The sequence below is a fragment of the Amblyomma mixtum genome, chromosome 2 (genome assembly GCF_055824585.1).
Source record: "Amblyomma mixtum isolate Tamu chromosome 2, ASM5582458v1, whole genome shotgun sequence".
NCBI lineage: Eukaryota > Metazoa > Arthropoda > Arachnida > Ixodida > Ixodidae > Amblyomma > Amblyomma mixtum.
This window is the reverse complement of record NC_143013.1, coordinates 133,657,987-133,672,992: the sequence shown is the minus strand read 5'-3', so window position 1 is coordinate 133,672,992 and position 15,006 is coordinate 133,657,987. Positions and strand designations below refer to the sequence as shown.

At 47.5% G+C, this 15,006-nt stretch overlaps 1 protein-coding gene across 1 annotated transcript in view; it reads left to right on the top strand.

Annotated features, from left to right (window-relative positions):
• Positions 1 to 713: 713 nt before the first annotated feature.
• Positions 714 to 15,006, top strand: part of LOC149360954 (uncharacterized) — a 40,692-nt gene continuing 26,399 nt past the window's right edge. The window contains exon 1 of the mRNA XM_089567959.1: positions 714 to 785. Within this exon, the coding sequence (XP_089424085.1) occupies positions 714 to 785 (72 nt within the window). The remainder of the gene's footprint in view (positions 786 to 15,006) is intronic.

Genomic DNA, 15,006 nt, shown 5'->3' with positions numbered 1-15,006 from the left:
CCAGGGCTCAGGAAGCTTCCGCCGGCGCTTTGGAGTTGGCGTCTAGCACCTACTGGTCTCCCAGGGTGCCGCTGGCCAGAGTAACCTCCTATTGCTCCAGCGCCGCGTTGGGTGGGTTTAAGTGGTTGGGTTTAGCTGTGCATGTAGGAATATCAGCACATCAGGGACATGTATCTGCGTTTAATTTTGGGTCAGTGCGGTGGAGATTCGAGAAAGGGAGTTTTGGATGCGTCTTAGATAGCAGGAGTCCCTCCGGGGAAAGTTTCTTATGTGTGCAGGGTCTCTAGACTGGTGAAAATATAGGTTGAGAGGGGGTAGAGGATAAAGTCAGTGTGCCCCGCTCGGTAAGTATATTCTCGAGCTAATGCGTCGGGCTTAATATTGCAGTCGAGAGATGCGTGTCCTGGGATCCAGGTGATGATGTGGTCATGCTAGAGGTAGCCGCCCAGAAAGTGGAGAGCCGTGCACGGGACTACCACTCGTGTAGGCACTGCAGGCGGCTTGGGAGTCTGTAAAAGTGTGGGAGCCGTGGTGTTGGATGGCACTGATTTTGATGGTGGTGGCTCTAGCGATGGTTTCTTCGGCGGGTCCGGTGCCGTGAAGGACGCTAGGGGGTGCTGGCGTGATAGACAACAACGTAGGCATATCAATGGGCCGCTGTATACGAAGCCACATTAATATACATGGCCGTATTGCCTAAGGAGTCTACGAAGATGGCCCTGACGGCGGGGTGCCTAGGACTCGTGGTTCATGTGTCGAAAGACAGGGTCCGTGTGAAGGCAGGAGTAAGTAGCAGCGGTGAGAATCCGGGTCCGGGCTAGGGTATTGTTGGGTTGCAGGTCACCTATTCGTGATATGATAGCCCTACCCTCCGAGGTGATGAGGAGACGAGTGAATTGGGACTTAAGAATAGAATCCTGTATATCCGAAAACGTGTTGTGAACCGCGAGAGTGAGGCGTCTAGTTGTAGTTGCACACACGAGGTCTAGTTGTAGTTGTACACTTCAAAACAATATATTTGCAACAATTTCGCGTCTTAATCACGGTTCAAGTGGGTACTTGCCTAAAGACTTCAATGTATTCAGAAGGTTATCTTGTCAACTCTGAGGTCACTGAAGAAGGATTTCATATGCGCAAAGCAGCTCAAAAATTGCAAAAATGAAAAGGGACATAGACCGCCACTTATGCAACCGATTGTTCGATGGTATGTATTTTGTTGCATTGTTAAAACGAGCAGAATACGTTAAAAAGAAGCGACTGAAGAAAAACGGTGGCTTGTAACCGAGGGATATATTAATTCGGCAGCATCGTTGAGAGCACCTTGCTCCTATTGAGTTAGAGAGTCATGCAAAGGAGGAATAAATGGCTTCCTGCAACGTCTCGAGCTTCTCCGGGATAGAATCAAATTTTTACCATGAAGCTTGATGAATTTGCTGCTGACAACGCATTGGTATGAAGAGCCTATTTTGCAAGCGAAAACTTTCTCAGTCATATCCTTTTCATTCTAACGCTAAACAAAGACGAGACAGAGTGTCTTTGTAATCGAAAGCACACATTTTGTATTTTTCAGGGATCGAACATGGCCTTTGTGAAGATGTTTTCAGTTTTCACCGTCATGGCGGTTCTTGTGTCTCTCGGTAAGCCAGCTTTCGTCCAATTAACTGCAACTTGCGTTGGAGTTAGGATAAGTACCGCAGTAAATATAACTTTTTCCCGAGTATGCCAAGAGGAAGGTGCCACACGTGACACGAAGCGACATTTGCTGCCATCTGGAAATATTTTCTGAAACCTTAAATATTCTATCCGGTGACAAAACTGAAACACCGTGACTGGTAAGGAGCCGCTAATCCGTACTCAGGCGAGCTCTCATGTCTTCGTAATTATTCTCTCGAAAAGAGGCCGTTCTCAGTGCTGTGCTGAATATACGTCGGCACCATGCATGAAATAAAATCTGCGTTCTGACAATCTCTTCGGGTTGATACATTACAATCACTCCGTGTTCGTGAGTAAACCGAGCTCACAGAAGTGTCACAAAACGGATTTTAGCGTTCATAATATAGGCAATATAGTGCAATATAAGTATTGCTTAGCGTTCACAATACTAGGCCAGACATGCAGATGCCTCAACGATAGGTTGAGAGAACACAACAATGATGTCAGGAATGGTGTTAAAGGGCATCTTGCTGGCGACATCAACGCAAAAGAAAAAGATGGAAAAACAAAGAAGCGCCCTGGCGCTTATCCGGATTAGAAAAGGCCTGTTGTCATTTATTTATTTATTTATTATTAGTACCTCAAATGCCCCTTGGTGTGGGGTATTACATGAGGGATGGGCATAATGTTCAAGTGAAGAGTGGTTCGATGGCAGTCTTGAAGGAATGTGGGTCGGAGTGGTGCACAGCGTCGACAGGCAGTTTGTTCCAGTCCCGAGCGGTCTGAACAAAAAACGAACGTAGATGGGCTGTGGTCTGTGCTGGGGGCGATTGCCACAAAGATCAGCTTGCTAGGGAAATTATAGAGGAGTTCAATACACATTCGCAAAAAGAAGATACGTGTTCCAGTGCTCAATCAGTGTTTCTATCTGACAAGGAAATGCTTTTCCTGTCTGCTAATCTGTAAACGGTGTTCGACGATAACGCTGTTTGAGTGCTTCCTTTTTTCAAGGTTTTTTCCTCTTGTCTGTTAAGAAAGAGGTCATAGTGCCTGGTTTCAAGCAATAAACTTCAGTTGTAAGTTAGCGCCCGTCCTGTGTGGCTCCCTGCGTCCCTGTTTGTTTAGCGTTATGTGGCAAGTGATCCGTCACCAACTCGCCCAATCTTACACTCTGCTTAATGACCAGTGCCGTGTCCGTTCAGCTACTGGCCACCAGGGACGGCTTCAAAGCAGAGAACTCGTGGTTTACGCGAGGTTCCTGGTGTAGAACATTCTCTGCCGCGTGCGAAGCAACGACTGCTGGCACCGCTACGTAACAAAGCCTATATAGGGTTGAAGAGATCAGGGTGAACGTGAAGCTTGTGAGAATTAGAGCGCCGCGGACGCTACGCAGGCCGCACTGCTTAGCGTATATGCTAGGACCACTGCTAATCAGCTTCTGAGCAGAACCCTGTTTCAGATGTTAGGAGAGCTAAGCGGTTTTTCTTGTCGCCATCCGTTTTTTAAAGACTGAAAATCATTCCAGCTGTTCGAGTATTAAAATTACGGGAAGCCTCTGCGAAATATTTCTGTAGTGTGATTTAGTACACAAGGTGTGTAGGACACCGGTAGTCAGTTCTTGTTCTCAGCGGCTGCAGAGCTCCGAGGTTGTTGAAGCACCACGCCTGCCCTTAGCCAAGCAATGGGGCATGCAGGTGACGCCGCGTGCACCAAATATAGCACGGTGTCATGATCTGGCACCATTTAGCTCGAAAGGGAGAAACCTTTGTACGCCTATTACATAATACTGAAATTTTTTTGATAACTGGATCTGGAAGTGACATTAGACTGTGCAGCAGAATGTAAATGAAACTCGTAGGAAGGCCCCCGTGTTACATTTTTGCCTCGTATGTCTGCCTTTGTTTACAACGCTTCATTTTTGCGTTAGTTTCGTCCTGTAAACTCAAATTAAGTGAGCTGGCAGCCCCACCCATCGCCGAAATAACTTATTACCACTAAAGCTCAAAAATAAATTCCTAGGCACAACCTGTAACAAAAGAACACATGATAGGTACGAGTGTGTAACGCGAATGTTAGAGCTTTAGCTGTTGTGTGACACCTGTTTTTTCGTATTCAGACAGCCGAACGTGATGCATCCTTCCCCAGGAATACTGTGATATTCTGAAGTGAACTTGATTTGAAAAATCGCTTACAGCAGTGACAGTTAACCTGTAGGTCTGTTCAGGCGTGCTCTTTAAGGCACACGAGCTCGATCGTGATCGCCGTTGCAAGCAGTGGCAACACCGACGACTGCGATGACGGCTGGAAATTGAGGAAGGCGCTAGCAAGAACCTCCTCGAACTCGCAGTCCATCTTCACAGAAAGAGCTTAAAGATAAAACCTTGCAAACTTTCAACATCCTGAAAGTGTTCTCGTGGGAACGCGGTGGTTCGATAGGACACGCCTTGTTCGTATTTATCGCTGCTTGGTACGATCTGGTTTTTATTATGTCTGCTTAGGATTTGGTCAAGCGAGACCACCCTACTTAAAATCAACACACCCAATACATCGGTTAGGCCCCCGTCTTTCACGTGGCAAATAAAGAGTGTACTCTGGTGATAGACTCCCTTAAAAATCGAATAATCACTTCTTGAACGTGCCTTCATGTAGGGAAATCACTAGCGAAACCTCTCTGCGGCCCAACAACCACTTTAAACAATAAAACGTGGAACGTCCAAATGAAAAAAAAAAAAACGGTGCTGCTGGTTGAAGTTGTGTGCCGCACTCTTGGCATACGAAACACATTGCTTCACATTGCCAATAGCTGTGATTTGGCACCGTCACGGTACATTTTTTCCCGGATTCTGCGATCTTCTCACTCTCACTGAACAAACACGATAGCGATCCCTCGTACAAAAACCAGCGCTTACGAACACGGACAGAGGACAAGGTGAAACAGACTGACGGCGCTGACGATAGCGATTTTGAGCCTGCTGTGAGCCAAACTTGAATTTTTTCTTGTTATTTGTCTTGGTAGTTTCCCAAGAAGTTTTCGCTTCATGTGATCATTTCAGGAGTCATTCTCTGCTAGCATGTGGGACACGGAGAACGATTTTCACATCTAACTTTGATGAAAATGTGTGCAAAGAAGCTAAGTATATGCGCAGTGCGCAGACATAAAAGGAATTAGGAAGACAGGAATCTGAGCAAAAAAAAAATAGGAGACCAACAAAGAAAGTACGAACGTGTGATAAGGTTACCTAAACTGGTGTGAACAGGAACACAGAAACCGGTAGTAAAGGAAAACTCTGGTGCTACGTCACATGTTAATCGCAAAACTGCCAGCGAAACCCCTACAGGTAACAAAAAGTAAGTCTGAAGATCAAATTCAAAACCAGTTTAATACCAAAATCTAAATGTAAAACCGTAAAAGTGTCATCGGAAAGCAAAATGAAGGTGCTAAAAGAAACACGCTAAACAAAGCTAAAAGCTACAAAGGCTCCTTCCTTTTAACCATTTTATTCCCTCTTTAGCTCTGTTTAGCCGTTTTTTTTGGCACCTTCGATGTCCTTTCGTACTCGACTTTTGGGCTTTGGTATTTGGTTTTTTTACAGCAGTATTCATTTTCTTTTGCTTTTCACACTGCTTTTGCTTATATGACGGAATCTCAATTTTTAAGTTTACCACTGGCGTCCGTGTTCCCGTTGACGCAAGTCTAGTTGACCTTATCCACTCTCTTTGTTGCTCTCCTATTAGTCATACTTGTACTTCTCCGTTCCTCCTCATGCAGTACCCTGCACATTGCACATTTATTTATTAATTTAATTTATTTATTTATTTATTATCAATACCTCAAATGCCCCAGAAATGGGGCATTACATGAGGGATGGGCTGAATGTTCCACTAATGAGAGATTGGATGGCAGCCTCGAAGTGCAGTGGATCGGAGTGGTGCACGGAGTCGATTGGCGGGCCGTTCCAGTCTCGAGCCGTTTGCACGACGAATGAGCGAAGATCAACTGTAGTCTGTGCTGGGGGAGGGTAGACTGCTTTGGAATGGTTGGTACGGCTTGATAAGCGATGAGCTGGCAAGATAGCTGAAACGTCAAGTGCGCCGTGATAAAGTTTATGAAAGAGGCAGAGCCTAAAGATGTAACCTGTGGACTCGAGATTAGTAAAATTAGCTTCATATTCAGCTCCTCAGCAGTTTTTCATGAAAGTTCAAAGCAAGCAACGTGTTCCTTGTGTCCCCTTACGTCCCAAAGTTTCAGGTGGCCCCAAAGATGAAACCACAACTAGCACTGGTGAATGCTATTCTGCTGATATACCTGTTTCATTTAGAAACACAGGACATGACCGCGTTTTTAAAGAGATTTACTACTTCGCAAAATTCAACTAGGGTATCCCGAGGATTTCTTCTTTTCCAAAATAATGAACTCAGTGTTAATTTATTGTCAATATTACAATTATCCTACATAACCATACAGGAAGAGGTATCAGGGTAAGAATAGTTCTGGGTAGCCCTTCTATAGAATCTACATAATAATTGAGTAATTGACACCACCAACGCAATTCAAAAATTACGGAAATACAGTCCGAATAAGGAATATCAAGTAAAAAAACTATGGTTTGAAGTAAATCGCTGCGTCCTTACTAGCCTCTTGAAAAACATTTAAACTGAGAATATGAAAATCAAAGTTTTAGATCCTAGCAACCATCTCCGCCGAGTTGTAGTAGCGGCTTTTAAAGGACATGCAATTATATTTGTGGACATCAGAATTCTCGCTACTTTAAAAGGGAATGCGTTTAGCATTTTTGCTCCTAGGCATAAAAATATTGGCTGGAAATATGTTTTGGAGAGTTTCACGATATTGCAGGCGTCGCCGCGAAGCTTAGGAATGACAATGCCGTTTTTCGATAGAAGGTTTCATCGATACACCACATATTGCATGCTTTCTTTTCTCCGTCTTGGCTCAGCGACTTAGAAGAGTCACGGTCTATTTGCGATACGGAGTGAGATAGCCTCTGGCGAGCAGAACTATGAAGAGGTGTGGCTCAAAAATAACGCACTTTATGTGAAGGCCCAGAAAGCGAAAAGCAGAGGAAAAAGTAACGAAAATAAATTACCGGTTCATTCTGCTATGATGCACAGTGAACCTGTCACCCATGTGGTCAAGAGAATTACGAAAGTGACGCCGCGGTGGCTCAGTGGTTATGGTGCTCGGCTGCTGACCCGAAAGACGCGGGTTCGATCCCGGCCGCGGCGGTTGAATTTCTTTGGAGGAGAAATTCTAGAGGCCCGTGTACTGTGCGATGTCAGGGCACTATGTAAGAACCCCAGGTGGTCGAAATTTCCGGAGCCCTCCACTACGGCGTCTCTCATAGCCTTAGTCGCTTTGGGACGTTAAACCCCATAAACCAACCAACTAAAGTGACCCTCTCAACTTAGGAATAGTGAATGGAGTGTCAAACAGGGACGCTGAGCTATTTCCGGCGGCGATGTAGATATCTAAAGATAGGTAAAAGGCACCTTAGAAGTAGTTATTAAAGACTGTATTTTATTCAAAATGCGTAATGAACATTTTAGGTATAATGAGAAAACTAACTAAAACGTAGATATGTGTCGTGAATGCAGGAACTATTGGAAACAACTGAAAAATCATTACATCCTTCATAAATCCTTATTACCGGATGATGCACACTGAACCATTTGCTGATGTCGTCGAATGCATAATAAAAGTCACCCTCTTTCAACACAGGAAGAAGCGATACATTGCTGAGAAGAGAGACTGACCGATCTCTCGGCGGCGGTGTAGGTACGTAAAGCTTGCATATGTCAGTGCAGGGATCTCAGAATTCTGTATAGCTTTCAACAGATGTAAGAAAAGCTTTTGAACACAATGAGAACGCCGAAGTGAATCCATGACTGTCGTGAATATCAGTGGGATAGAAGGAAAAAAGTATATTTGAGAATAATTCAGAATTGTGTAGTATGCTATGATGTAGAGAGAATCGGTAACGTGTGGTCGAATGCATCCAAAGTGACTCACAAGGCAGGACGAGTAGAAAGAATATCACAGGACCCTAAGCAATCTTTCGGTGACGGTATAGAATGGAAAGTTTCCAGGAAAGTCAGTTTAGAGGTTGCAATAGAATTCCGTACAACATTCAACAGTTAGAGCTAAAGCCTCTTGAAATAGTGAGAAATCTAAAATGCGCCCATGTGAGCCATGAATGGGTAAATATTAAAAAGAAGTAACTAATTTCTGTATCTCGCTCCGAATTGTATAGCATGCAATGTGCACAATGAGTCGTCGCTAACTTGCGTGGTCACGTCGAAATAAAAGCCACCTTCTCGCAACGCACGACGAGTGTATGTAGTATCAAAGGGCCTTGAACGATAACTCGGCGGTGTTGTCGTTATGTATATTTTACAAAACGTCAGTATGAAGACAGAATTACAAGGTAATACTTGATAGACGTAGGAAAAGAGTTTGCTTACAAGAAGAATGCTAAAATGCGTCCAAGTCTGTAAAAATGATTCAAAAGGATAGAGAAGCCGCCGCGGTGGCAGCGTGGTTATGGCGCTCGGCTGCTGACCCGAAAAACGTGGGTTCGATTCCGGCCGCGGCGGAGGAATTTCCATAAAGGCGAAATGCTAGAGGCACCTGCACTGTGCAATGTCAGTGCACGTTAAAGAACCCCAGGTGCTCGATATTTCTGAACCTCATCACTACGGCGTCCTTCATAGCCTGAGTTACTTCGGGAGGTTAAACCCCATAAACCAAAACCAAAAAGAAGAGAGGTGTAACTAAGCTCTGTATCTCGCTCCGAATTGTGTAATATGCTAAGTGCAGAGTGAGTAGTCGCTAACTGCGGGGTCCTGTCGAAATGAAAGCCATCTTCTCACAATGCAGGATGGGTGGATGCACCATCAAAGGAAACTGAACGTTCTCTCGGTGGTGGTGTAGGTATGTAATCTTTCAAAAAGCCAATATACAGACGGCATTACGATGTAATATTCGACTGACGAATTAAAAGAGGTTATTTACATAGAGAATGCTAAAGTGCGCCCATGTGAGTAAACATTATTAAAAGGGTAGGGAGGTTAAACGTATTCTGTATCCGGCTCCGAATTTGGTAGTATGCTATCTGCACAGTGTGTCGTCGCTAAGTGCGGGGTCCTGTCGAAACGAAAGCCATCTTCTCACAATGCAGGATGGGTGGATGCACCATCAAAGGAAACTGAACGTTCTCTCGGCGGTGGTGTAGGTACGTAAGTTTACAAAAAGCCAATATACAAACGGCATTACGATGTACTATTCGACTGACGAATTAAAAGAGGTTCTTTACATAGTGAGTGCTAAAATGCGTCCATGTGAATAAGGAATATTAAAAGGGCAGGGAGGTTAAACTTATTCTGTATCTCGCTCCGAATTTTGTAGTATGCTATGTGCACAGTGTGTCGTCGCTAAGTGCGGGGTCCTGTCGAAACGAAAGCCGTCTTCTCACAATGCAGGATGGGTGGATGCACCATCAAAGGAAACTGAACGTTCTCTCGGCGGTGGTGTAGGTATGTAATCTTTCAAAAAGCCAATATACAGAGGGCATTACGATGTACTATTCGACTGACGAATTAAAAGAGGTTCTTTACATAGTGAGTGCTAAAATGCGTCCATGTGAATAAGGAATATTAAAAGGGCAGGGAGGTTAAACTTATTCTGTATCTCGCTCCGAATTTTGTAGTATGCTATGTGCACAGTGTGTCGTCGCTAAGTGCGGGGTCCTGTCGAAACGAAAGCCGTCTTCTCACAATGCAGGATGGGTGGATGCACCATTAAAGGAAACTGAACGTTCTCTAGGTGGTGGTGTAGGTATGTAATCTTTCAAAAAGCCAATATACAGACGGCATTACGACGTAATATTCGACTGACGAATTAAAAGAGGTTATTTACATAGCGAATGCTAAAGTGCGCCCATGTGAGTAAACATTATTAAAAGGGTAGGGAGGTTAAACGTATTCTGTATCCGGCTCCGAATTTGGTAGTATGCTATGTGCACAGTGTGTCGTCGCTAAGTGCGGGGTCCTGTCGAAACGAAAGCCATCTTCTCACAATGCAGGATGGGTGGATGCACCATCAAAGGAAACTGAACGCTCTCTCGGCGGTGGTGTAGGTATGTACTTTTACGAAAAGCCAATATACAAACGGCATTACGATGTACTATTCGACTGACGGATTAAAAGAGGTTCCTTACATAGTGAGTGCTAAAATGCGTCCACGTGAGTAAAGATTATTAAAAGCGTAGTGAGGCTAAACTTATTCTGTATCTCGCTCCGAATTTGGTAGTACGCTATGTGCACAGTGTGTCGTCGCTAAGTGCGGGGTCCTGTCGAAACGAAAGCCATCTTCTCACAATGCAGGATGGGTGGATGCACCATCAAAGGAAACTGAACGTTCTCTCGGCGGTGGTGTAGGTACGTAAGTTTACAAAAAGCCAATATACAAACGGCATTACGATGTACTATTCGGCTGACGAATTAAAAGAGGTTCTTTACTGTTGAGACTGGGGCATCCCACTGTTGTCACCACTGTTGGGACTGGGAGTCCGAGCCAGGAAACGGTCGAGGCGACGGTGAGTCAAATGAACTTTATGTACAGTATGTACAAGGGCTTTTACATGATACAAGGGCCAAGAGCACCACGGGCTAGCACACAGAAGAAGGGCGGCCCCGGCGGCGAGCGTAGCTCCGGCGTGATGGCTCTTCTGCTGCCCGTCTGCTGCTCGGGTTCAGCGCGGCTTCGCTTTTAAAGCCGCTGGAAACGGTTACGGCAGTCAGCCGTTCAAATCCTCCAATCACTGGCCACCTTTCAAATTAGACCAATGGTCGAGAGCCAGCGAGCGGCGGAGGAGTTCGCACCGACGGAGAGGAGGAGAGGAGGAAGGGTCCGTGTCGGCGCCGGCGTGGCTGGATGAGTCATGCTGCATGTCGCGACTTGTCCGAGAAAGTTTGGGCCTGCTTTGAGCGTCGGCGAGCGCGCAGCGCTTGTTTAGACAGGCCCGCCAGCGAAATGTGGGCGCCGGCACGACAGCACCACCGCCGCCAGACAATGCGCCACGAAGACGAGCTACTTCCGCGTGGCTCGGATGCGGGGCGCGCTCGTACGCCAGGCTCCTCCAAGTTCTCGTCCGGTGTTCAGCCGCAGGTAGCTCCAGGCTCCTTTCCGAGAACGGGTCCCGCTCGTCAGGACAGGATCACTGCTCCGCAGCTTAGTCGCCCAGGTGACTGGATCAGCTTCGCTCGGTCCTTCGGAAGAGCTTGCTTCTCAGCATCGGTCGTTGATCGTTCTGCATGTTGCGAAGAACCGACCGACAACAGGCAACACCCAACACGAGCAAGTGCCCTCCGTCACCCGTCAAAACGCCAGACTTAAACGTCATAAAAACTCTGCTGGCTATATTTCTGTCCCCTTTTTGTTCCCTCTCCAACAAGAGACACATGTGGGATACAAGAACTTGAAAGTAATTAACTCAGACAAAGTGTCAGACACATGAAACACTCGGAATGAAATGAATGCAAAATAAATTCGCTCTCTTGAGATCACTCGGCCAGAAGAACACTCAGCTGAGGCCACAAATGAGGATATCAATTTTTTTCCCGATCTACGAGCGAACTTAACAGCTGTTCGCGAAGAGACAAAATGTAGGTCTCGAGGAGGCGAAGCCAGCCTTGCTTAGAACACACGGCTTAGTGCGTCTACGTTCGCGTTTTCCTCGCTTCTAACGGACGGTAAACGACACCCGCTACAGCGGAAACTAGTGACTCTGCCTCTTTCGCGGTATACGCGCTTTTCTTTCTCTCTGTACTTGTCTTTCCAGTTTCTACGGGCGGTACAAAACGAGAAAGATTCGCTTTCACTGACTTGCGACTTGTCCTTTTCTTTGCGCTTCGCGCGCCAGTTACGGCGTTCAACTGCGATTGCGCAAAGCTTCCGGTGGGACCTTTCGTTCCTTTCCTTTGTTCTTCGTGGCAAGTGAGACATTCCACGAGTCTTTAATTTCTCACGCACCCTTTTGCATTTTCGCTCGATGCGAAGTGCGCACCTACCCGGCCTTTTGATTTTGCGCCTACTAAATGGTGGGTTTTCCAATCGCGGCTTTCCATCGCGATACCTAAGCTTAGTCGAACGCTTAGGCAGTTCCTTCTTGCCTCTGTCACTACGGCTACGTACAATCTTTCGCTTTTTGAGCCGTCCACGCGCTTTCCTTCCGCGCGCGTGCCGCTTTCTATGGGAGCGCGGTTTCTCCCGTGAATGCAGCGGAAAGCGAGAGCCCGCATGAGAGCACGTGCCTTTGCGCGTCTCGCTCTCTCTGTGCTGGCGGCAAGATTCACACTTGTCCCGCTCCTTAATTTCTCGCCTCACGGGCAGCGCTCTCTTGTATCTCGGTTTCCCCCGATACTCTTTCCCGCACGAATACTTGTACGATTTCTTTTTGCAGTTTATTCGACTGCTCAGATCTATGTGCCTCGACACACTGGTGCGCTTCGCTTTGTGCGATAGTAATGCCTCGCACATTTCTTTAGCTCTGGTTCTGACGCTAGTTTCAGGACTGACAACGTGACTGACTTTACTGAAGTCATTTTGCCGGCGACGCTGGCGCTTCCGATGGTGGAAACCAGTTTTCGCGCGTTTGCCCTTTCTCTCTTTTCGGCGGCGCCTGTCTTTCTTATGCCTGCCTTTCATCTTTCGGCGCCACCACTCTTTCTTTTGCCTGCCTTCCATCGTCTTTCGGTGACAGCTCTCTCTCTTGAGCTTGCCTTTCCTCTCCTTTCGACGGCAGCACTGTTTCTCTTGTTTCGCTATCACCTTGTGGCGATAGCTCGCATTCCTGAACTGGCGGTGCCTTTCCTTCCGGTTGCAGCTTTTTATCTTGTGCTTTCCTTTCATTTTTCGGTGGCAATTCTCTTTCGCTAGCTGATGCTTCGAAAGCACATGCTGCTTCCGTAGCGTAGGTTTCCGCCCTCTGACAATATCACTGTGATTGTCAGCCAATTCACGTGCGCTACCTAGATCAGGCCTGTCTTTGACGCTTTTACTAAGTTCCTCAAAGCTGCGCTCTTCCTGCTCAGCGTCTCTGAGTGCGCATTCGTCCTCACCTCCCTCGGATGGAATGACGTCTACCGCTCCTGTGTCATCCGGAACGTTCTGTTCTCCACTGTCGTCCAGCACCTTAGTTTCTTCAGGCGCAGACGAACCAGTGTTTTCAACCGACATGAGTGCTGGTATACAGCTCTCGTCATGCTCCTGTCGCGTTTCAGCCAATTTCGGATGAGGGTCGGCTCTGCACTCAGTCGCGGTGTTCCCGCTGCTGCAGCTGCTTTCTGGAAAGTCGCAAAGCTCAGAGCAGTGCGAAAGCACGGGACTCGTTTCGCATTCCTCGCCAGAGACACTAACGCATAACTCAGCGTTCGCAAACTCTCCATGCGCCTGCTTCCGTTGATCGTAAGTTTCGGGTTTCTGCATCTCTGCCGAACGCGCTGCACAACACGGTGTGCCGTCCTCATCTACTTCGCTTGCGTCGGCGCAAGCGTTTGCACTAATGTCCAGACGGACGTCCTCTCTGCCCTGTTAGGCAACTTCTCCTGCTTTCGACACGCTAGGAGATTCGCTTTCCGGTAACTCCGTCACAATCTCAATGGGCGAGACCTCTGTTAGTGCATCGTCCGATGCTGTGACTACCTTATCCGATGGTGTAGAGGTTTTCTCAGTTGGCGAATGCGGGGCAATTCCCAATGTTACAGCAGCAGTTACATCTGCCACGTACGGACTACGTTCCTCTGTGCCGCACTGGCAGGGCTGCTCTACAGCGACGCATTCTACCTCTGTGTCACGATCTTCCGACCCTTCAGCATTTTCGAGCCACTCTAAAATGTCGGCTTTAAACTGGTACGGAAAATCGTTAAACGATGGGGTGCTATTCTCTCGCAGGTACCTTTGGCGAAGGTCCAGCGGTGACACGTTATATCTCGCCAGTAAGAAGCTTTTAAGCTCATCGTAGTCCGCCAAGCCGTCGTCCAACAGGCGCTTGACAACGTCATACGCTTCGCTGGAAAGCAGGGCTACCAACTTCTGTGCCCAACCATTCCGCTCAACGCGCTTTCTCTCGCAGACGCGCTCGAACTCCGCAAGATATTTCGCCATATCTTCGGCGATCACGAAGGGCTGCGGCCTGTCTCTCAGCTGCTGACCGTTGGTCTCATGCAGAGCGGACAATGTTTTATATCTTTCGAAATCGGTCTCATGCGCTTCAAGCTCCAGGTCCATCAGTTTCTTAGCGCGAGCATACCGTTTTATCTCAAGCTGCCTCTGTTTTTCTGCCTCCTCGCGCTCACGGCGTTTTTCGGCCTCCTCGCGCTCACGGCGTTTTTCGGCCTCCTCGCGCTCACGGCGTTTTTCGGCCTCCTCGCGCTCACGGCGTCTTTCGGCCTCCTCGCGCTCACGGAGTCTTTCGGCCTCCTCGCGCTCACGGCGTCTTTCGGCCTCCTCGCGCTCACGGCGTTTTTCGGCCTCCTCGCGCTCACGGCGTCTTTCGGCCTCCTCGCGCTCACGGAGTCTTTCGGCCTCCTCGCGCTCACGGCGTCTTTCGGCCTCCTCGCGCTCACGGCGTTCTGTGATCTCTTCCCAGGCCTCATTGGCTTCCTCAGCCGTTACATTCTCCTTCCGCATGATCTCAAGAATCGCATGCTTTCGTTTTGCGGGGCCCAAATCAATGCCCAACTCTTCACAAATTTCGATGAGTTCCTTCACTTTGAAGTTCTCCATCGCTCACAATAGCCTCTTGTAGTTTGCCCTTTTCTTAGAATTGCCTTGCCGCTCACTACTATAGCGCTACTAGTATGACACGCGCAAGTAATAGACCGATTTCACAAAGCCTACTGCGCATGCGCGCGTTTACCGGAAGTAGCCAGCCGCCATCTTGGCTGTAGTCCTTCGTGGCGTCGTCTGGTCTGCACGACAGCCTACATTACTTTGCGCCTTGACTGGCATTATACCCGGCCGCAGTAGCTTTCCGCCGTTTCGTTTATTGTGTTGAGCTCTATAAAGGAAACAGAGGCTCCGCGGCGGAGTTTCGAGGGGTGCAATGATAATCGCGGTAGGAGCAGCGCAGAGAGGGTGGTCAGTTGCCGCATGAAGTGGAGTGGCCGCGGTGACGACGCTGCGTTTGTTCCTCGAACCTTGCTTTGGAAAATGCTGCAGGTGGCGATAAAAACGCGCATGACCGCCGCTTTCGTTAATTTTGTCAGCAGAACATTTGAACGCATAGCGATGCACGCGATTTAATTAACGTCTTCAGACAGTATTTACATTTCTTG